General features: G+C 49.0%; 1 protein-coding gene and 1 non-coding gene across 6 annotated transcripts in view; one reads left to right on the top strand and one right to left on the bottom strand.

Moving 5' to 3' along the window:
* The first annotated feature begins 235 nt into the window (after positions 1-235).
* The window catches only part of Ano10 (anoctamin 10), a 115,001-nt gene continuing 92,376 nt past the window's right edge, over positions 236-22,860 (top strand). The window contains exons 1-6 of one of the 5 annotated variants that reach the window (XM_013160363.3): positions 341-439; positions 9,778-9,887; positions 12,110-12,262; positions 12,980-13,180; positions 14,219-14,353; positions 22,255-22,374. In XM_013160363.3, coding sequence (XP_013015817.1) covers positions 9,878-9,887; positions 12,110-12,262; positions 12,980-13,180; positions 14,219-14,353; positions 22,255-22,374 — 619 coding nt within the window. In that variant the 5' untranslated portion in view covers positions 341-439; positions 9,778-9,877. Of the gene's footprint in view, positions 448-9,777; positions 9,888-12,109; positions 12,263-12,979; positions 13,181-14,218; positions 14,354-22,254; positions 22,375-22,860 lie in introns of all 5 variants that reach the window. The other 4 variants (XM_063260994.1, XM_013160361.3, XM_003476871.5 and 1 more) reach the window with 4 other exon arrangements.
* LOC111753673 (small nucleolar RNA SNORA2/SNORA34 family) lies at positions 17,135-17,271 on the bottom strand. Its single transcript, XR_002788458.1, has one exon. It is a non-coding gene; the product is annotated as a small nucleolar RNA SNORA2/SNORA34 family (small nucleolar RNA).

Raw genomic sequence — 22,860 nt, 5'->3', positions numbered from 1 at the left:
GATGGCCCTTGGGAGATGGCAAGGGAGCGCTGTGAGCAGGTCTGGTCCCTCTGGCGCCTAGATCCGCGCGGCGCGTCAGTCCGGACCTTCTACTGCGCGGGTGACCACTGCACGGCCCCGCCCCACCAGGCCCCGCCCCAAGTAGCCACGCAAGGCCCCGCCCCCTCCGGCACGGCCCCCGCCCCCTGGCACGAGGACTCAATGCCCCGCCCCCAGGGCGTGGCGATGCGAAGACACGCCCCAATCAATGCCACTTCCTCCTGACGGCTCAGGGCCTCGCCCTTCCCCGCGTTGATCCGCCAAACCTGATGGCTCAAGGCCCCGCCCCTAGGGCGTGACAGCGCTGGCCCTGCCCCTTTCCCCGCCTCTGCCGAGTTCGTCTGCTTTCCACCGGGTCTCGCGCTCCACGCTCACCGGAAGACAGCGGCCCGCGGCGGCGGTGAGTGGGTGAGCAGTGGGCAGGCCGGCATACCGGCGCGGTGTCTAGTGCGGGTGCGGGTGTGGTCCCGGCTGCCTGCGGGCCCGGGCCAGCTCAGCCCTGCGGTTCCCGACGTGGACCGGGCTGTGCGGTTCCGGAGTGGCCGCAGCTGCAGGCCGAGGACTTGCGTGGAGGTGGGGTCCCCACTGGGACACGTGAGCTCCGCGCCTGCCGGGATGAGCCCACCCAGCCTTCGGGCCGACAGGGGGCTCGCTCTTAAGTTCAGCCGGTTTTAAGTTCCCTGCCGCGTGGCCCCTCAGGCTGAACGCTGAGAAAGTGGGGTGCGGTTTTGTCCCTGCCCACGCGAGGCCCGGGCACACGGGGAGCGGCCGACCCGGTGCCTGATCATTGACCGTGCCGGACGGGCTCGGAGGCCGTGCTCTGTCCCGCGAAGGTCCGCGGAGATAGAGCCCAGGAAGGGGGCGGGGAGCTCTGCAAACCCGTGAAACTTGTGTGGGAAACCTGGGGCACCGAGACAAGGTTAAAGATGAAAATGTAAACATTCTTTAAGTCTACCGCCTCAATGAGCATTTGGATGCATTTCATCCTAATATTTATATTTTCTTGTGTATTTTTTTCCCGCGGGTCCAAGCCCCAAAGCTGCACAGCCTCTGGTTCCCTGAGGCAGGTGAAAGAAGACGGGTTTTACATATTCTTTCATTAGGGTAACATCTTCTAGTGTTATCTTAGTTCTGGTATTATCTTACTTTCTAGTGTTATTTTACTTTCTAACTTACTTTCTGTTATTTTAGTTTCTGTCTCACTTAACATTTTCTCACTTAGCAAAAATTCATAAACTTTTTTTTGTTTCTGTTTTTTTCTCTTGGTAACAAGGATTAAACCCAAGATCTTCACACTAAATTGTATCTTCAACCCTTTCTAAAGTTTTTGAGGCAGCATCTTACATAATTAATTGTCCAGGTTGGACTCAAACTTTGATCTTCCTGCTTCAGCCTCCCAGAGTGCTGGGAGGATAGATGTGCACCACCACACCTGGTTTAAATAGTTTTTGATCATTCATCACATGGGTCAGTTTTGTATCAGACTAGAATTTTTTCTGGGTGTCTATTGCTGTGTTTGGCCATAGAATCTGGTATTGCTCAAGGCATATATGTTTGCTGGAGGCTTAGATAACAGCCCCAGTATACTTCGTTAGCATACTCCACATCACTGGACGTCTCAGTTGTCTCTAGTTTTGCTTTTCTAAAATGTAAGGCCTTTCTTTTTGAAAGCTACTAGCTTTGAATGTGTAGTGTCATAATGTGAATTGAAAGTTGTTGTTTTTATTTTAGCTGAGTTTTTATGCATATGTGTTAGAGCAAAATAGAGAATCGGAGGGAAAGGGATATTTAAAATTTTTGACTTTGAAATAATTAGATTGAGTTCCCTTATGCCCAGCACACAACTTCTCCAAAGGCAAACATCTGATGTAACCACGGTGCCACGATTGAGACTGGAATTTACCATGATGCTATTCTGTTAAGTAACCTGCAAGCGTTATTTGGATTTTACCAATTGTCCTGCTGAGGTGTAGGGTCCTGGTCAGGGTCCTGCATGGCATTTAGTTGTCCCATGTGTTTCGTGGCTTTGCATCTGGGCAGCTCCTAAGCAAGATGACAGGGTACAGGAAAGCAGGTCTGTTAAAACAGCCACATCTCCCCTCAACGCATGCCCTGAACCCCATGCTTCGGAAGGGGACGTTCCTTCTTTTCCTGTGTGAGTAGATCACGTAGCCCACCAATGAGTTTTATATACCATCTCCAGATCTTCAAGCTGCAGAACAGGAGAGACCCAGGTAACTCATAATCTGACCATGGGAATCTCTTCAAAGCATTGTGCCAAATGGCAACTCCTGTCTTAATGACCTTGGATAGTGTGACCAACATGTCCCAGTTTGAAAACTGAAAATCTGTTTCTGGAGAACTCATTCAGTCCCGGACATCCTGGAACATTTGTACTAAGAAATCACAGACTATTTCAGATGTTATTCCGGAAACAAGGAGCAAACCCTGGGGTGCAGGCAGAAGGCACGAGGGAGAGGGGGTAGTAAGCCTCCCTCTCAGCAGAGCCCGGTAGCTGCGCCAGGGAGGCCGGGGTCTGGCCTGTGGTAGCCCTAGCGTCTGCCTGCCGTCGACCTCCTCTGGCCTCCCCTGGTCTCAGGGACACTGAGGTGTCAGGTCCCAGACTCAGTGTGGTGGCTGTGTGCGGGGCAGTCTTCCACACTCAGGTCTGCTCATTGCTCTGCACCCCTGCCCAGACCTTCAGGAGGGTCCTAGTCTGTCTGAAGGAGGTATGGGATGCTGCTGTGGAGTACATTGTGTCCTGGGCCTCTGCAAGTATCCTGGCCTTTTCCAGTCCTGGCCCGGAAGTCACCACCTTTGTGCTGAGAAAGTCAGCATGACCAGTGAGCTTTCAGTTTCTCCTCCTGAACACTATCTATTCTGCATCATCATAGAGAGTGCCTGTTATTTGACTTCCTGATTCTCCCTGAGTCTGAAAAAGGTGATTGTTAAAGAAATCTTTATGCATTTCCTGTATTAGCATCAGGATTTTTGATAACACCATTTTAACTCAAACTGAGGAAGAGTGTAATCACCCTACTGAAAGCTTTGTTACTTTTCCTGTTCCTTGATAAATAACTCCCCACCCTACAGTCCTTCTGTGGTGGAGCTGGAGGTATCTTTCTCTGCATTTTGACCTCCATGGCCAAGATTTCCCTGTGTGGGCCTTGATCCAGTGGCTCACCAGAATCTTGATCCAGAAGCCACCAGAATCTCTGGGCCTCTACGATTTGGTGCAAGGTGAAGTGGAGAGAAATTTGAGAATGTATCCTCTTGCTCCCACACCCTGGGGCCTCTCAGGCGTCTGGTTGCCTTGTGCCTTGTGGTCACTGTCTCCTCCATGCTGGCTGAGGTCCTGACCAGAGGGGGGATGGGCTGGGTAGGAGATGCCACACTGCCATACCCAGGAGGTCAGCACATCCAGTCATCCCTTACTGGACACTGGTGGGCCAGCCACACCTGCCACCTTCCTCTCCCCGGCTCGGTGCAGTATCTCAGTTCTACTTTTTGTCCAGTGTGTGTGGCAGCAGTAGAGCAGACTCCCCTTGAGACCCTCTGATGACAGTGGGCTGCAGAGCTCAGTTGAGGCCAAGTCTGCCGTGAGACTTCTGCTTTCCGCCTTCACATGTGCTGTTCATGCCACAGGGGAGAAGTGGGCCTGATCTCCTGGCCAGGGAATACTAGAGGAGAATCCGTGATGCGCACCTCCTGCTGCGTGTAGAACTCAGAGGGGCAAGTGCTCCCTGAAATAGGGCACCCCACGGGTCCCTAGAGGAGAAAATGTGCTAGGGGACTGAAGTCTCCTGGGCAGAGGACAGCCCCACACCCCTTCTCCCCCAGGCAGGGTGACAAGACAGGAAGAAGGGAGTTTGCTGTTAGGCATCTCCACAGATGACAGGGTCGTGGAGCAGCTGACCATGGTTCCAGAGGAGCAGAGCAGGCAGCATGGTGCTGTGGGCAGTATCTTCACCTCCAATAGCATCTTCTGTCTCAGGGCTTCCTGGCCCAGCAGACAGGAGCTTTCCCTCCTGCTGTGGTTCACGGCTCAGAGCGTATTCCAGGTGATTCCAGCACAGATGTTGGTCTTGGAATTGTTATTGAATGCAGACCTACAGGACACAGTTGGAGGAAGCCAGCAGTACTTCTGACGATGTGAATCCCCTCTTCCCATCAGACCCCAACTCCTGATAGCAAGTCATCCATAAGTCCATAATCCAATCAATTTCAAAGGTCTCACCCCTGACCCCAGGAGGCCTAGGGGGACATGTAAATACAAACCATAACATCCTTTTCTAACCTGCAGTTTGCTCATTAGTAGGATGAAAGTGTTAAATTTCCTTCTATAAGGTATTGATAGGAAAATTGAGTTAATTCTATTAAAAGGTGTACCCCAGAGCTTCATGTGTACTAAATCCCTAGCAAATGATAGCTGGTATCACTGATATTAATAGGTATCTATTTCACGTAATTATGTGAGGTTATGCGTTGTTTTTCTGATAGCAGTTAATAACTGTGGTTGGATCTGTAGCCTAGTATTAATGATTCTGTCACATTGTACTATAGTTTATTTGCCAGTCTCCTGTGGACTTTTAGTCATTTTTGTTGTTTCTTTGCTATGACCACATAAATAAATTTAGTAAACTATCTGTAATGAACTTCTGTTTCATGTTTGGTTTAATTATTTTTTGAGATCGAGTCTATAAATAAAGCTATAGTGAACTATGTATATTTTGTTTAATTTTCTTCTTGGGAGAAACTCATACAAATAACCATGTGATGTGAAAGGTTATACTTTTTAACATTTAATATTATTTTTCACATTGTTAGTCTACTTTCTGGAGAGGTGACATCAAATTATAGTATCTGTCAACGATGTGTGAAAATGCCTGCCCAGTTTCCCAAACATATGCCCCAATTGGGTTCTTTCTATCTTTTATTTTTGGCAAATCTGAAAGCAGAAAAGTATCTTGCCACTTTGATTTGTTTCAGTAGTGAATTTAAATATCTTTTCAGATGTGCATTGGCATATCGGTTCTTTTGGGAGTTGTGTTTTCACTGTTTTTGTTGTCTATTTGTAAGAACTCTTTGTATGCCAGGGATAGTGCCATTGTCCTTCCTAGATATTGGTAAGGCTATGTCTTGCATGATGAATGACACACGGTATCTTGAATAATAGTGTCATTTAGCAAATGCTTTTTATGAGTTTCTAGATCATGCTCATATCATGTTGCAAAAGGGGACCTGCTTTTTGTGTCTCAGCGAAATTGTTTTATGACCTGGTAATTAGTAAGGTGGACTTTTAATGACTTGCGTTAGTGCATACGTGTTGAGAGCTGACCTTTGATGCATGACGCATGCCCTGATATGTCAGTGTCTCCTCTTGTTATTTCCAATCTTGCTGTTTCTCTACTCAAAGTTATTCTTGCAGGCTGGGAACCCTGGAGTTATCTGTGTATCTGTAATGGACTGGAGGCTATATGGCTGTCAGTCTTTCCGCTGAGACAGTGCCCTTTGAGGCTCTTCTGCTCCCAGGTTCCTGCTGCTGCACTTACCCTGTGTATCAGAGTGACCTTGTGTATGCCTGCTGTCGCTTTTGCACAGAGGGCTCCTCAGATGGAAGGCCAGACTTTACTACTTTTGCTTACTCATTTGTCTGTAGATTCCTTCCTGACCTGGCTCATGGGAAGCACATGATACATGTGTCTCCAATTTAGTATTTCCACCTTGAGGGTGATGCAGCTAAGGCTCTGGAGTCACCTGGTAGATTACTACTAGCTATGCGGGTGGGTGTGATAGTCTTATTATGGAACAGTTCAGTTGTGCAGGGCAGTTAGGAGAGTGCCATGCAGAATGCCGTGTTGTCACCCTGTAGGTTTACCTGTTGAAATCCATGCCTCTGACACACACTCCTCTCTCTGGGGACCTACGGGGCCTCATGACTGGCCATCGACTCCAATGTACCTGATAGCGTTTGCTACTCCTTTTGTAGTCAGGGTTTCACCATGCGGTTCCCTGAACTCACTCTGTAGCCCAGGCAGCAGTTCTCCTGTCTTACCCTCCTGAGTGCTGGGATCACAGGTTGCATTTGTTATTCTTTTTTTTTTTTTTTTTTTTTTGTCTTTTCCCTTTTTATCAGTACTGGGGATTGAACTCATGACTGCCTGCTTGCAAGGCAGGCGCTTATGCCACTGAGCTAAATCCCCAGCCCCACATTTGTTATTCTTAAGTGATGACACTTTATAAAATGGTACATATGTCTCTCCTCTGGTCAGCTTGGTCTTCTTATTGTCCTTTTCACATGCTGCCTAGTTCTTCTTCATGGATGTCTTACGTTTTTCCTTATACAGAACATGGTTCCCCCTTTATTGAGCTAGAACATTTGTTCACGGTCTGTTCTCACCACCTTACAGTTGTTAGTGTGGATGTGAGCACCACCTCTTGTGCTGGAGTGATTCCTGCCTGGAACCTTGCATGTTGGTAATGAGCTTGGCCAGGGTGACAGTAAACAGATTGTGTTGCACTGAGTGAGAAACACCCACCTAAACTGGTGAGCGTCACTCTGGGTGTGGCTGAGGGATTTACTGAAGACAGAAGAGCCGCTCTGGGTGTGAGTGATAGCAGCTAACAGGCCTGCAGCCTGAATGGAGTAGAGGGAATGAAGAAGGGAGCTCGCTTCTGCAGCTTCAGAGAAGCTCCAGTCTGCACTTCACCGTGGACACCAGGGTCTGGCTTCCGGCACAGACCTTTGGCCTGTTGGGACTTGCAGGGGACACTACATGAGTTCCAGGCCTTCGACAGGGTCCTGTATTTCTCCGGTGCACAGACAGTGCCTCTGCGCACTTCCACACCGGACTCTGTGGGAGGCCAGTGTAAATCAGTCTTGTAAATTCTTTTTTTATTTTTCTTATTTTGAAGAGAATAAAGCGACACAGTGAAATGGAACAAAACAAAACAGTGAGAACAATATAGAATCCGGAAAAAAGCATGGAAGGAAACCGCCCGTAGTTTCAGTAATGCAGATTGTTATCCTCTAAACAGACACTTAGACTACTGGCCCCAGGTCTCAGAGTCAGTCAGTGAATACAAACATTAAGTTTGTTTTGTACCTCAGTTGCTATCATCTCAGCCTGTGTTCCTTCAGATCAGCCCGTTGTCCAGAGGGCAGGGTGGTGGTGGGGCTCTCCTTGTCTCTGGGATGTCCCATGGGAAAGGCAGGCCAGTTTCTTGGTTCTTTTCCCAGCTCATGGCCCCCAATCTTCTAAATTCTTATGTATTTGTATATCTTGCATTAAATCTGTTTCTCTAGTAAGCACCAAGTGAAACAGCAGGTGTCTTTAGTATTCCTGGTACATTCATGGTACAGTGTGAATCCAACATTGATTTATTTTATTATTACTTTTTACAAAGCACCATTTTTTTGATCACTTTTCTGAAAACACACAACTGTGAGAAGAGAAAACTTCTGAGACTCACTAGCCCTGGCAGGACAGAGAGATGCCCTGGACGAAGAGCCTGAAAGTGGCTGTACCGAATGTGTGGCTTCCTCATCACTCTGGCTACACATTTTGTTACCTCTGATAATGGAAAAGAAACTGGCTAGAAGATCCATGTACAAGAAGGTCACAACAGTTTTAAGGCTATCAGTATTATCCGCTTGTATGTTCTGGTTCTAGTTTGTAATTCTGAGATACAGTATCAACTAAGCACCATCAAATACCTGCTCCCAGCCAAGCACACTCTCTTAGCCTTTGAAGTTACCTTTGGGACTCTATATTCTTTCATTGCACCTTCTGTTTATCCCAGAGCGTGAATTCTAAACCCATGTGCGGTCTCCATGTTCCAGTATAAAAGTTTGTTTCAGCATCACGTTAAGATGCTGTAATGTCTATAATTCTGCGGTGTCTACTGGATGTCACACCTTTGGACATGCTGGTCAAATTGAGGCCCAGAGCAGGGACCCAGGAACAACTTTCTCACTGCCGTTCCCTGTTCAATCTGGACAGTGCAACATGGTCAAAGTAATGGTCTTGAAGTCAGTGGTGACCCGGCTGACTGCAGTGGTTCATGGCATGGCAGCTAGAGGCAGAGATCAAGGGAGGGGGTGGAATAGACCCTGCTAGGACATGCCCTCGGGGACCACATCTTTCTAACATCATGTTTAGCTGTAAACCATCAGTGCACTACTCCACTGATGAGGGCCACATCCCCACAATCCGTCACCCCCCCCCCGTCAGCCCCACCTGTGAGTGCGTGAGGTTTTGGGGACCATCTAGCTAGAAGCTCTAACAGAGGAGCATACATTAGAATGAAGGCAGAGGTCTACAGATCATGGCTTGGGCGCACACTGTAGGTAGTGTTGGAAGCAGAAGGAGAAGGGAAGGTGTTTCCAGAGGTGGGGAGAGGACCAAGATAAAGAAGCATCCTGCAGGTCATGGAAGAAGTCTGTCATCACTTTGATGTAAATTGGAGTTTCATTGGCTGTGTGCCTAGAATTGTCTTTAGTATTTGTAACAGCATGTTATGGACTGCCGCGACAAGAGCATTGGCATGGCTTGACGTGAGTGTGTTCCTGCCAGGGGCCCAGGAGGTAGTGGAGCCCACCTTGTAGGAGGTCCCGAGGTCACTGAGGGGTGGAGTCTCAACACTCCAGCTTTCTCTTTGCTTCCGGGCCCACTGGGTGAGCCTAGCTTCCTGCCCGGATGTGCCACCTGGCCAGAAGCCCAGGGCAATAGGCTGCTCGGTCTCGAATCCCTAAGAGCCAAAATAAACCTTTCATTTTATAAGTTAATTATCTCTGGCATTTTATTATAGTAATGTAAAGTGGACTCATACCATCTCCTTCAAATACATTATGAAAAGCTATGTAGACGTCTACTTACGGCTGATTGTTTCACTGTACCTTATCACATTTGTTCTTGTGCTTGGAACTGGAAACTTGGTCAGAACTAATTAAACCTTCTCTGGAGAGAGCTTAATTCTAGAGCATTAAGAGTAGCTAGTAATAAAATGTTACAATTTATTTTTTTATTGCTATACTGGGGATTGCACCCCAAGTGTCATGCATGCTAGGCAAACATTTTACCACTGAGCTACATCCCCAGCCCTTTTAAATTTTTATTCTGAGTAAGGGTCTCAGTATGTTGCCCTGGCTATCCTTGAGCTTTCCATCATCCTGCCTCAGCCTCCTCTCGGGTGGAATGTGTGTGCCATCAGCCTGGCTAAACACTACTGTGTCTGTGTCCCTGCTGTGTCAAGCTGTGTGCCCCACCTGTGTTACCACAGTGCATCAGGCACTGTGTGGTGTGGACTTTTATTTCCCACTTTGTGGAGGAGCATAGGAAACTGCCTGAGCCCCGTAACTGAAGCTGTGAGCTGAACTGGAATTTCCATCTTCTTCCTCGTGCCGTGCTAGTAGTGTGGACAGCCTGCAGCAAAAGCCATGGGGACACCAAAGCCCCAGCTGCTAGGATAGTCCAGGGCACTGTATTAGAGTAAACTAAGCCCCTGAGATAAACTTCTGTGTCCTTCAGGTCCCCGCTGTGTCAGAGGCACAATGCCTTCCAGTGGCAGCCCCAGGCCGCTGCTCTCCACTGGTGGCTGGCCACCCTTCTCTGAGCTGTTGGGGCTGACTTTTCTATGTCATGTGTCCATGTCCTGGGGATACCCCAGCGAGGCATTGCCATTCCTCTGTGCATACTGTGGTTGAACACTTAGTCCTGTGTCTCTTATTACCAGCAGGCTGGGCAGTGCGGGCGACACATCATCTTAAACAAAGAAAGGAGAGAAGACCCATGGGCACTGGGATCCCTGCTACAGGAATCCAGGGAAAGGGCAGGACATGGAACCAGGCAGGTACCCCGCACACGGCTTTGAAGAGTACCCTGACGTTCTTGTGAATTCGTCTTAAAATGTGAGGCATTTTTGGGTTAATTTCATTCCACAGATTGGTAAGAGTATTTAATACAGTAATTGGTTATTAAATTAAGGATTAGGAATATTTAGTACTCATAAAATAAAATTAGCAGTGGGGGATACAGCTCAGTGACAAAGCACCTGCCTGATAAGTACAAGGTTTTAAGTTTGATCCCCACTACCAAAAGAAAGAAGTGTGTTAATCAGCTTCATGCTACCCTAACAGAGCCCCTGTGACAGTGAACCTCCTAAGGAGAAACAATCTTGGCTCATAGCAGTGGAGGTTGAGGTCCAAGGTGGGGTAGAGGGCAGTGGGTCCTTCCAGCCTGAGCCGAGATAACACCACTTCCCGCAGGAGCGGGAGTCAGGGGTAGTAAGTGCTGCCCTGGACAAGGCTTCTGTGAGGGCATTCAGTGCCCGAGTCATGGCAGTGTCCTCTCCACAGTGATCCCGTGAAACGCCTGGCAGGGACTCTGCCCTGTAAGCGGTGAAGAGAATCTGTGGGAACCCATGCGGAGAGGGCTGGGAGACCCCGGAGTGTCAGGAAGGAGCCTTTGGAAGTGCCCCCTCTGTATTGTCCTGATTTTGGCTTGAGGTTTATATTTTGGTGGGGTTTTAAATTTTTTAAAAGTTTTTTGCTGTTAATATTTGGGGACTATCTCACTTATTTCTGAAACATCGAATTTGGCCTTAGCCCAGAAGGTTCTGCAATGTGGTTTCATTTTGGCCTTTTGTCTTGAGCTCTATGTTGCTGGTCTTTGATAAGAGCTGTATGGTAGGCAATTCAAAACTAAGATTTCACTTAGCAGGAAAAATACGTAGAATTGGAATATCTCTGATGACTTTGTTTTCCTTAGGTTTAAGCTCTGTTTCATGGAAAATTAATATTCCTGCTTATTGTGTGCTTAACCTCCCTCCTTCTTTTGAGGTAGGGTCTCACCATGTGGTTCAGGCTGGCCTTGAACTCACCATGTAGCCCAGGCTGGCCTTGAACTCACAGTCATCCTCCTGCTTCAGCCTTCTGAGTGCTGGGAGCATAGGAGTGCGCCACCACACCCAGCACAAAGTAACTTCTTCACTTGATTCCTCTGGAGTTTTAGAGAGTAAGTGGTGTGCTGTCAGATGCTGACGGACCCCAGCACAGGAATGATGTGCTCTGTGCATTTAGTAAAGGGAATTGGCTCGAGCAGGATGTGGGGAGTCCAAGGGGTGTGGATGCCTCTGGAGAGGAGGCTGCTGTCTTCCAGGTCCTGGCATCAACAGTCTTTTCCTCCACTACGAGAACACCTTTATCCTCTCTTGTTGTTGTTACCAGGAATCAAACTCTGTCTTGCACTGGGCAGGTGCTGCCCTGCTGAGCTGCATCTCTGGCCTGGTCCTATTTTCTTTGGTGGCCGAGTGCTGGGACCGCATTCTCTTGCACTGTGTCTGGACATCCTTTTCTTGCCCTCTGACCCTTCAGTGCGTCTGATGGAGAAGGATGCCGTCCTGGGGTGGGAGCCGGAGGTTGTGTTCCTTGGGAAGCCTTGGTGACCTCATGGTTCCTCCTGTGATGTCCCTTGACATCTAACGGTTGCCCTTCAGTGTCTTGTCTGTATTTTTCTGAGCATTTTGAAGTTTTTCCCTCCCTTGGTTTTCTGTTGTTTTCCTGTGTGACTTTCTTCCTCTTTGTCCTGACTGAGCTGTGAAGATTCTCAGGCCAGTCCTTTGTGACTCTGAAAGTCCCTGCTGGTGACTGGGGTCACTGGGCTGAAAGCCTCAGCACCTCTTGCTGTGTGATCAGGGGCCACAGGTGGGTGCCAACCCATCTCTGTCCTCTGCCTCCTCTCACCCACAGCTAATGGCTGCTTTTTCGCATCACTCAGTAGCAAAGCTCTGTGTCTTCAGCATCCAGTCTCGCTGGCCCTTTGTGTGCCTCTGATCCCACTCTGGGCTCATGCTTTCTTCCTCCTCTGCTCACCTATCCTCCTTGCCGGGGGGTGCGGTTCTTACTCTTGTGCTGTGAACCGCCCTCCAGCCTCTCATACACCCTGTGGATTGTGAGAAGTTGGCCCGTTTTGGAAGGTGGACTTCGGTGTAATTAAGAGGAAGTGCCTTTGGTCCACAGTGTGTTTCTTTGCCAGAAGAACTCAGTTTGGCTCTTCATTTTCATTTCCAGTAAGCTCGTCAAGCATGAAAGTGACCCTGTCGGCTGTGGACACTTACGAGACTTCTTTCACGCCTCTGGTGGTCATAGAACTTGCTCAGGATGTCAAAGAAGAGACCAAAGAGTGGCTGAAAAGCAGAATTGTTGCTAAAAAGAAAGACGGAGGTGAGTGAAGTGGCTGCAACCCAGGTGCCATCAGCTGGCGGCCTGGCCCTGCCTCTGCTCCCCTTGGAGCCCTGTGTGTGACCCTGAAGCGGCAGCACGGGGAGGGGCGCAGGGCTCGGGCCCACAGACCCGCTCGGCCCTGGTTCTGGGTAGCAGGGCTTAGTGGGTGGGGAGGCAGAGGGTGCCGAGAGCAGACCCCGCCTCAGTCACACGGAACAGCACCTTGGGCCACCCTAAGCATTGGCCAAGACTTTATAAAATAAATGCCTATAAAATAGAATTTTGAATCAAACTAGATTAAAGTTTCCTTCCAATAATTGTGCCCAGAAGGAAGAAAAGCACAAGTGTTTACTGCTGGAATTTGAGGTGCTGTTTCCTCCAGAACATTTGCGGGGATTGTGAGCAACCCCAGCACCTCTCTGCCTCTGCTCCCACACCAGCCATGTGGGTTCAGGGCCCTCAGGGCCAGGAGGGTATCTTGTGTCCGTCAACTGACAGCTTTGCTGTCAGGTCAGGTGCCTCAGTGATGATGTCGTGGTACAGTGTCCTCTCAAAAATGGATCCGCACTTCAGGGACAGATAAGCCTTCTATACCTTGGGAAATGGTGTTAACTATTAACATTTCTTTTCCCTTTTACCAAACTAGAAACATTCTATTACTCGGAAGTGTTCAGTTTTGTTTGTTTCTAAGACTGAGCTTACCTTTTGTCTTGGAAGGTGCCCAGTTGCTGTTCAGACCCCTGTTAAATAAGCAGGAGAAGGAGACACTGGGGAACAAGGAGAACTTGTACCTCGTGGGCGCTTCGGGGCTGCGCCTGCTGCTGGGCGCTGAGGCAGTGGGGCTGGTGCGGGAATGCACGGATGGCACCATGCGCGCCTTCACCTATGACACCCGGCGCAGCTTCAGAGGCTTCCACGGTGAGTGGGCCCCTCTGTCCCACCGTTTGTCACACACCAGTGTCTGCTGAGTTGGTCAGGGCCAGACAGCAAGGGTTTTGTGGACAGTGTCGCCTCCCTGAAATTAATACTATGCTCCACAGTAGAGCAGAAAGCAGCCCTAGACCACGAGGCGGTGAGTGTGCAAGGCAGTGTTCCAGTGCCACATTATTTGCAGAACCCTGTGGCAGGCCACCCACACCCCCCCTCGGGGAAGGATGCATGTGTGGCTGGTGGTATTATTCACTCTGTGTTTCACAGTGATGCATGTTCTCTCACTTGGTGTAGAAAATCTCCGGATAGGAAACAGTGGAGGGTCCTTACCCTGGGAACCAGGTTCCTGAGCCCTCTGGCTCCTCCCACACAGGGGAGGGTGGCTGCGTGTGTGCCAGCCCCCAGAGCTTCCACAGGGAATGCTTCCTGCTGGGATCTGCTCACTGTGGGGGAGCCGAAGCTTCAGGCATGATGGATTGGGCTAGGGCTCTTCAGACAGGTGCACAGGGGACCTTTGCACCCCAGCAGCCTCAGGGTCAGGCCAGATGGACCTCCTTTGAGCAGGTCCGCCTCCCTGGACATCATGAGGCTCCCCCAGGCTTTCTTCTCTTAGCAACAGCGGACTCTGGAGGGAATGAAAAGGGCTTAGAAGTTTGAAGAAGGGCTTTTCCCATGTAGGCAAACTCAGCGCCTCCATCCCTGCCTGAAAATGTCAGCATTCAAGACCGCATTGGCTTCTGCCTCTTCGCACTGAGTGAGACCAAGCAATTGGACCTTTGTGCCTTGCCATGTGACAGCCAGCAGGTGGGCGGAGAGTTGTATTGTGAGCAAGCGTAACCAGAATGTTGTGTTCCTAGAAAAGCTCGAAGGAGCTTTGTGTTCTGTTGGATTTACCAGTCTCACATTTGATCACTCCTCCGTCTGTTGCTATTGTCACATCAGTACTTCCAGTCTCCCGCAACTGGAGTCTTCTGCTGAGCTTTCTTTTGATGATGGAGAAAATAACAAGTTTGTGTTTTATTCTAGATGACAATGACGATTTCCTCACCATGGCAGAGTGTCAGTTCATTGTCAAGCATGAGCTGGAAAACCTCAGAGCCAGGGAGGAGAGGATGATCCCCGGGTACCCGCACGCGAAGCTCTATCCAGGGAAGTCGATATGTAAGTGAGGCCATCAGCCGGGCGGACAGGCACACCTCCTAATCCACTGCCCTTGCATAAAGAGCAAACTTGATAAAGAGCAGTTTCCTCTTCACCCTGATGCTGACCCAGCCTTACGGAACGCGGACCTGTCTTTTGCCAGCGGAGGGAGACAGTGCCCATTTTCACCACTACGTGTTCTGTGTGGTTCGCTGCTTTTTAAAGATCTCACAGCCAATAGCTGGCTCTGTGTGTGTGTGTGTGTGTGTGTGTGTGTGTATGCATGTGCACGTGTGTGGTACTAAGGGTTGAACTCGGCCTTTGTACTAAGCTAAATCTCTAGGCCTCCTCCTGTGTTTTCATTTTGAGACAGGCTGTCACTTAAGCCCCTGGAGAGCCCTCACTGGACTTCCTGCCTCGGCCTCCCTGAGTGCTGGGATTACCAGCCCGCCCACATTGTGCTGTAATGAAAATCTGTGGTGAAAGATGGGGGGCCAGGTGCTTGGCTGTCTCTGAGCCCGGACCCCTACCCCGCTGGTGCTGACCTGGCACAGGCAGCAGAGCTGAAGTAGCTCCAGGGGCACACAGCGCCCAAATCTCACGGCCTTTTGGTTTTGTGTACTTTATTGGGAACACTCTTTTGCAGAATGAGTTTACTGCAATGTGTGATTCCAAATTCGCTTTCAACCCAGAAAGTGCCACGGCTGCAGCGTTTCTGCTGTTCTCCGTACACTTCAGCCTTGCTGGTGCTGTGTAGCCACGGGCTGCAGTTCTCCATGTCCCCAGCAGCCGGCAGACTGGAGAGAGAGTGAGAAAGAGAGGAAAGCTGGGGTCCTGGGGTCAGGGAGCCCCTCTCCACATGGAAGAGAAGGAGCTGCTCAGCCACTGCAGTAGGTTTATTTATGCACTCAGGAGGAGGAGTCATTTTTACCCTGCTGTCCAGCAATTTGTGTGCCTGACTAGCCTGGGCCCCTGCCTTCTTGGAGCCAGAACAGCTTGTTTACATGGCTTGTTCTGGGCTCTCCGTGTTTTCAGGGCTGGCCTGGCTTTAGCCCCACACATGTGATCCATTTCTAGCTTCAAGGGCTGCCTGCCCTCCTGTGTGCCTGGTTTAGGTCCTTTGAGTTGCCACTGTAAGGCCACCTTGCATCCTCTGGGAGGATAAAACCCCACGCTGGTATTCATGTGCATGTGTCCTGGCTTCCGCTTAGCAGCTGTGTGTCACTGATACGGGGGAAGTGTAACTTCCAGGCTGCTGGATGTCAGACGTGCCAAAAAATGAATACTAAGGAACAATAGAGGTTAAGAGCAGGAAAACTTACTGAGAGACAGCTCCTGAGTCACAGGAGGGGGCCTGAAAGTGGGTTACCAACAAATCTACCTTTCTGAGAAAGTTTATGGAGCAAGGTCATGAGATGGGTACAACATGGGCTCAATAATAATTGACCAATAAGATTACATGGACAGCCACTTAGCTAATTTGATCTAGTAGTAGCAAGGGCATGTGGATGACATCATTTGCCTTGGTTGATAACCTACAGTCTTAGTTTAGTCTTGGTGGGTGGAAGAGGCTAGCCCACCCCCAGTGAGATAAATGGTTTATTTATAGGAGAAACCTCAAAAGGGTGGTGCCAGTAATCTCAAGTTTCCATTTATCATTTATTGTTTATTTAAAAAAGTCTGGGCTTGGGGGATTTAGCTCAGTAGCACAAGTGCCTTCTTGGCAAGCACAGGGTTGTGAGTTCAATCCCCAGTACCAAAAAAAAAAAAAAAAAAAAAGAAAGAAAGAAAGAAAGAAATTGCAAAACAAAACCAAGCCATGTTAAATTTCAACTGAACATATTATGGCCAGTTAAATTAGGTAGAAATATTCTGGCCATAATATGTTCAGTTGAAATTTAACATTATAGATTTTTACTTAACTTCCCAGTGGCCTGCTTTCCTAAGTGCAGTGTCCTCTGCTGTGGTGGATGTCACGGTCTTTCCCTTGCTTCTCTTATCCATCCGTGTGGCTTCAGGAGGCCTCAGGAAGTGTGACTGTGGGCACCCTCTGCTCACCTTGGTCTCCTTTCAGTTATCTGTGTGTGCCTCGACAGTCACTGTCATGTGCCCGCTCCTTTGCTGGACACAGTTCTGTGGCTGTGGAGATTAAAGATTGCCATTGTTTAAGGAACATTTTCTTTCTTTTCTGTTTATTTTAAAGGGAGTAAAATTAAACACAACAAAACAGAACAAAATAGGACATAAGAAAGCAATGTAAGAGATATAAATTTCAAAGCTAGACAACCTGAGATCTTCACTGTCTATCATATTATCTCGTTTTCTTCCAAATAGTTGTCCATGTCTTCGCATACAGAGAATTCATACAAAACGACATAGTATAAAACTGATCTGAACAGAATGAGGAAGGTGATTTAGGTTTTCAAAACCAGACAATAGGGATGTCACTAATGGCTGTTGTAGGTTCCTCCTCAAAATAGCCGTCCACACCTTCATGTATATTGAAGCTCAACAGAACAAAACAGGCGGGAGGGGGGTGGTGGCGTGAGGGGTTGCTTAGCTTCCTGGTACTCCAGGTCCTAGCATGGCACGGGTCTCAGCAAATGCTGCTGGCTCCCGCCCTGGGCTGCTGGAGCCTGCCACACTCACACCACTCACCAGGGCAGGGAGAGGTTGCTTGGTTTCTCTGCACTCCAGGTTCTGGCATGGCACGGGTCCTAATAAATGCTGGTGGCTTCTGTCCTGGGCCACTGCAGCCTGCCACACTCACAGCTGCTCACCAGGTGGGGAAGGGTTGCTTCAAGCTGTTTCTTTGTAATGAATTGACCATTCTACTGCTCAAGTTCTGAAATGGCCAACAGACTATAGAAAGACGTCTCTTTAGGCTCCTGCTTGAAACCAACAGTGTCAGGAAGCTGCCGGCCTTGACTCAGGGCCAGTAAGGAACATTTTCTTAAAGTTACCTTTATTATGTGCTCCGTAGGGATGCAAATTATTTGTAGGTAAATGGCTTTTATGTCTTGCCTGTAACATTTAAAGATCTTTGTCCTTAGGTACTTTTCTTAGGGTTTTGTACAGTTTTTCTGACCATGTTTTCACATTGGCATTAATTTCTACAAGCTCATGAAGAATTTCATCATTTTTCAGTGCTTCATGATATAATTTTTTGATGTGGTTTCTCTCTGTCTCTGTCTGTCTGTGTGTCTGTCTCTCTCTCTTTCTCTCTCTCTCTCTCTCTCTCTCTCTCTCTCTCTCTCTCTCTGTCTCCTGTCGTACTTTTGTGTAGCTCAATGATGGTTTCTTTATGATTCTTCAGGGACCTCCTCTTGTCCCAGGTTGTCAGTTGGAAGGAAGTGCTTGTGTTAGCAAGCCGGGTCGGGGACCGTGGTATGCTGCGTAGACCTGCCTGGCAGCACGTCCTGCAGAGAGGCTCTGTGGAGCCCTGTCCTTGGAGGGGCTCTTTCTTCTACTGGGCCTTAGGCTGCCTTTGCCCAGCCACTGCTGCCAGCCCAAGGCAAGTCGTCTTCCAGCCCAGGCTCCAGCTCCACCAGGAGGCTCTTTCTTCAGGCACTGCAGGCTTCGTGGCCTTTGGGAAAGTATATGCGTACCTGTGTGTGTGTGTGCGTGCCTGTGTGTATGTGTGCCGTGTATGTGCGTGCATGCGTGTGCTTTTTTTTAAAATATCATCTGGGATAAGAATCCCATTTACATTGTCAGACCAGGATTTTTAAATTCTGCATTTCTCTATACCTTTGGAAATGTAATCCATAAAATTTGGTGTCTCTTTTGCATTATTATGGTGTATATCATACTTGGCTGAAGAAGAAATAATAGATGCATAATTATAAATTGTGAACTATTTTCAGGCGCAAATTCAGAAGTCACAAAATTTATAATCCCAGCTCTTGAGTAGATTAATCCGTGGCAGCCAGGCGTGTTAGTCCTGTAGGTTTTGTGGAAGGCTGATGGGAGGAGACTTTGTCTGCCAGGCACACTGCCCCTTTGCACTGAGCAGTGGCCAGGCTTTTTAAAAATCACCAGGTGTGTCCAAGGCTCCATGCAACTTCATCTGACACACAGCGGCTCTGGGTTTGCTTGCTGCGTGCACGTGCAGTGCTTCAGGATGAAGCCTCACTAAGCAGAGTCATGTTCTTGAGAGCATGTCTTTGGGGCAGGGGGATGCTGAGAGATAAGTCACTGGGGCTCCTCCCGGCTCCCCCAGGTGCAGGTAGTGGGAAGGGCTGGCTGTCGGTCCCTCGCCAGGTTGGCAGGTGTTGAGCTTGGCAGCAGTTCACTGCCAAGACCCTGTGCTGCCCTCAGACCACCTGCTTCTGCTGTTTCTTCACTGAGGTGCAGAAAGCAGATGGAAGATTCCTTTAGAAAAGGGGTTAGGGACCCACGGCTGCTTAGCTGTTAACTGTACATGGATGTTACTCAGCTCTATCTCCAGATGGCTTTCAGATGCGTTCTGTTTGGGGTGACAGGGGCTCCACATTCTGTTTGGAGTGACGGGGGCTTGCATATGGTCTTGGTGAGTCCCCTAGGGTTCCTGAATTGGAGACTTCATCCTCAGGAGGTGATGTAAGGGATGATAGAACTGTCAGGAGGTGGCTCTAGTGGGAGTTCCTAGGTCATCGAAGTGTCCACCCTGGAGAGGACTGGGCACTCTGTCCTCTCTGTTTGGTGATGTGATCACACCCTGTCTTGTGTGCTCCAGGACTGAGTGGTACTGGTGCCATGTCTTTGAATGCATGAACTAGGTAAACCTCTTTTCTCATAAAGTTAGTCTGCTGCAGGTATTTCATTATAATAACAGAAAAAGGACAAATTCAAGACCTGACACATCTCAGAGCTTTAATATCAGATAGTTATTCTTGCAGTACATTATAGGAGGTTCTTAAATATCTTCCGTGTACAAGAACGGGTAGGTTAGGGTAGTCAGATACAGTGCATCTTCACCAGCCTTTAATTGGCATTATAAAAGTAATAGAGTAGGTTTCAAGTCAGTGTCACGCACTAGGAATGTACTGAGAAGCTGTAGACACATATATGACTGTATGGAGGGAGGTGCAGCGGTGTATGAGATCAGCCATCTGTACGAGTGAACAAAAGCCCTGTATTACAAAGGCACCATGAGACAGACAGACAGACAGACACACACACACACACACACACACACACACACAACTGTGTTTTGCCATATGTATATATTTGTGCCTTTGTAGTAAGCAGGGATAAAAATGAAACACAAGTACAGAATATAAAATGTGTTTTAAGAACACAAGTTCCCCAAGAGCACTTTTTTCACCCACACAGGAGCACACTGTTCAGGGCACCCACCTGCGGTGGGTACGGGGGCTGCAGGGCGGTGGGAGGCGAGGAGGCAAGGGCGTCTTCACTCGGGATGGCCTGCTCCTCCCTGTGCACAGCACACTGTAGTGAGCCCTGAGAGACTGTGCCTTTCCCTTCGGAGTGGATGTATCACATAAACCACGGACAGGCGCGGTGCTGCGTTGGTGCTGCTCTGTCTTATTAGTGCATCTGCCAGAAGCCTGGTCCCTGAGTGCGCCCCTGACCGGACATGGCTCCTCTGGCTGCCTGGGCCCTGGCTGCCAGTTGCACCTGTGCTGCGCAGCACCCACCTGCGCCCTGGAGGCAGGAACACGGCTGTATTGCTGCTGTTTTCCTGACTGACTGGTGCCAGAGCCTGCTCCCACCCAAGGTCCAGCTTCTGCCTTGGAATCTCATTCTTAGCTGAGTGGAGGAGATTGGAGAGTTTTAAAGAAAAGCGAACTATTTTTAGGAGCTGAAACCGGAACCGTGCTTTGGCGTGGATGGCGAGGAGAAACCTAGTAACTTAGGAGTCGCAGCCCTATTTTTAGCAATGCACCGACTGGTGTGACTTGGCTTGGAGACGCTCCCATAGTAGGGTGGGGTCATCTTTTATAAAATAACTTGGAAATGGTACAGTAATGACTTAGGTGATGTATCGCAGCCCAGAGCTAAAGAAACTGGGTGCAGTAATTGAAATGGATGGAAATCAGAGGGACTAGGTGACAGCCTGTGTACCCCCAAATCCAGGAGAAGAGCACGGGAATGCTTGTGGGTGCCCGCCTGTAACTCATGTTCACTGAAGGAAAATCCATGGAAACACTGTAGAGGGGAAATAGTTTAAAAATGGATTTGACAGCACCAGTGACTGATATAACTTAAACCATATGTCTTTGTGCCCTGGCTGCTGGTATTTCGAGTGTATACCTTTTTCAGTTTTTAGGAGGATTTTATCACCGCTTAGCTCTGAAAGTCTTTTCTGCCCTGTCTAACTTACTTAGGAATCTTTTCTTCAGACCCAGGCCTTTTCCTGTTTTTAGTGTCAGATATCTCCTTTGTTTCTGAGAAGTTAAGCTACTCTGAAGGTGTTTGGCTGGGAACCTGTCCCCAGACCCTACTGCTTATCTCTGGCCTCCGTAAACTCCCGCACTGGGACCTTCAGTCCTGTTTCTTGTCCATGATGCTGGTCTCACTGAGGGGCTTGTGCTCGGGTCCAGCTGTCTATCTTTGGTGACAGACCTGCAGGGGTTCAGGACGACACCCCAGCAGAGGAGAGCGGGTCAGCCCACAGAACTCACTGCGCAGTGGGGAGCAGTGAGATGAGGCATTCTTGGTGCAGCCCTGTACTTCTGAGCAGTGGTGTTGGTCTGCACAGAGGGTTTGATCTCAGTCTTAGCCTTAGCCAGGGACAGGACTGAGACTCGCCTGGCTGGACAGCCCAGGGCATTGTGGCAGCGTCCTCCATGTTCCCTGGACATGCTTTTCCTGAGGAGCACCCCCAGCAAGTAACTGAATAACCTCTGCAGCCAGAGGATGCCACCTCCTCCTATTTTCTGTCTCTAGGAAGGGAGGCCATCTTTTGTTAGTTTCATTTGTCTTTCCAAGTGAGCGTGAGTGTTTAAACTATGCTGAAAGGGGACAATCTTAGGCTGATTTTGGGACGTCCCGATAGTGGGTGCGTCTTTGTATTTGATTAGAACAGACGAACATGTACCCACAAGAACCAAAGGAAGGTGTTGCGACCTTCACCTCTGTGGGAGGGCAGTGGGTGAAGTATCGCAGGGGAAGATTCGCAGTGTGTGTCCAGATTGAATGCCTGTGCCTTTGGGTCCAGCGGTTCTGTGTCCGAGTATACAGAGTACAGAAAGAGTCTCCAGGTGGGGAAAGGTGTTGGACAAGAACTGGAGCGTTACTCATAACAGCAGGAAAGGAGACAGGTATCTTCCATGGAAGATTAAATGATAACATTTCATACAGGTGCAATTGTGACACTTACAAGCACGTTTCAGGTTCCATTTATATTGGAGTTGGAAAAATGGTAAAAACACTATGTGAGAAAAGATTGCAGAGCAATGCAATGAGAATGAAATGATGTCATTTTGTTTCAAAATTCTTTATTCATCCCAGTCTGTTGGTGCACACCTGTAATCCTACTACTCAGGAGGCTGAGGCAGGAGAATCATACCAAGTTCAAGACCAGCCTGGGCTACAAAGTGAGCTCAAGGCCAGCCTGAACTGCATAGCAAGACCAAAAAAAATTGTTTATTCATAAATGTGTTTTTAAAAGTCTGGTTGTACATAAATCGCCATTTTTACTGACTTTGGGGGAGTAGGGACAGGAAACTGGCCTCTCCTACCCTACTTTCTACCCTTTAGGGTTTTATACATGGATTTGGATTGCTTTCCTAGTCAGAGATAATAGTGAAGCTGCTTACAGCCTGAGGAGCAGGAGCCCCAGCACATGTGGAATGGGCTGCCTGACTGTGACCTCGCACAGTGTCCCTCTCTCCTGGGCCTCCTCACAGCATCGCCGAAGGTAGTGCACAGTCTCCAGCTGGTCCAATGTCGTCTGACACGCTTTCCCTCCACAGTGCGGAGGCTGCTCACGTCTGGCATTGTGCTCCAAGTGTTCCCGCTGCATGACCACGAGGCCCTGAGGAAGCTGGAGGATGCTTGGTACACCCGTTTCTCCTTGCACTACCAGCCCATAGGTAGGTGTCCGAGCCCCCTCTGCGGGGCTGTGGGGTTGTGTGAGGTTCATGGAACACTAGAAGTTGAGGCGGCCTGCGTCTGACAGCAGTGATAAATGTGTCCTGTGGGCTGTTCTACAGCCAGTGTGTGGAATCTGGCTTTGTGCTTTTGAATGCTCTCTGTTTAGCATACGGGAGATCAGGAGGCTGCAGGTGGGAGGCTCCTTGGCAAGGAGCATTTGCAGCTCTAATACCAAAGTGGGGGAAAAGTAGAAGCACACATTCGACACCCAAAGGCGCACTTGAGCTCAGCTAGCACCTTGGAGACGAGGTCGAGCCCCAAGAAGAGTCTTTTTTTGGGAAGAAGGCATCCGTTGAGGAAGTAATAGGAAACCGAGTCAAGGTGTCCGGCAGAGCAGCCTCAGGCTGGGAGATGTGAGCTGGGCACAGTGACGGGTGGGGTCTGCACGCTGCATCACTGGGAGACGAGGGTGTTGAAGGTTAACG

The sequence above is a fragment of the Cavia porcellus genome, unplaced genomic scaffold (assembly GCF_034190915.1).
Source record: "Cavia porcellus strain 051 isolate PalLab524CR breed Dunkin Hartley unplaced genomic scaffold, mCavPor4.1 scaffold_14, whole genome shotgun sequence".
NCBI classification, from domain to species: domain Eukaryota; kingdom Metazoa; phylum Chordata; class Mammalia; order Rodentia; family Caviidae; genus Cavia; species Cavia porcellus.
The sequence above is the reverse complement of the archived record's forward strand: the minus strand, read 5'-3'. Positions and strand labels throughout refer to the sequence as shown.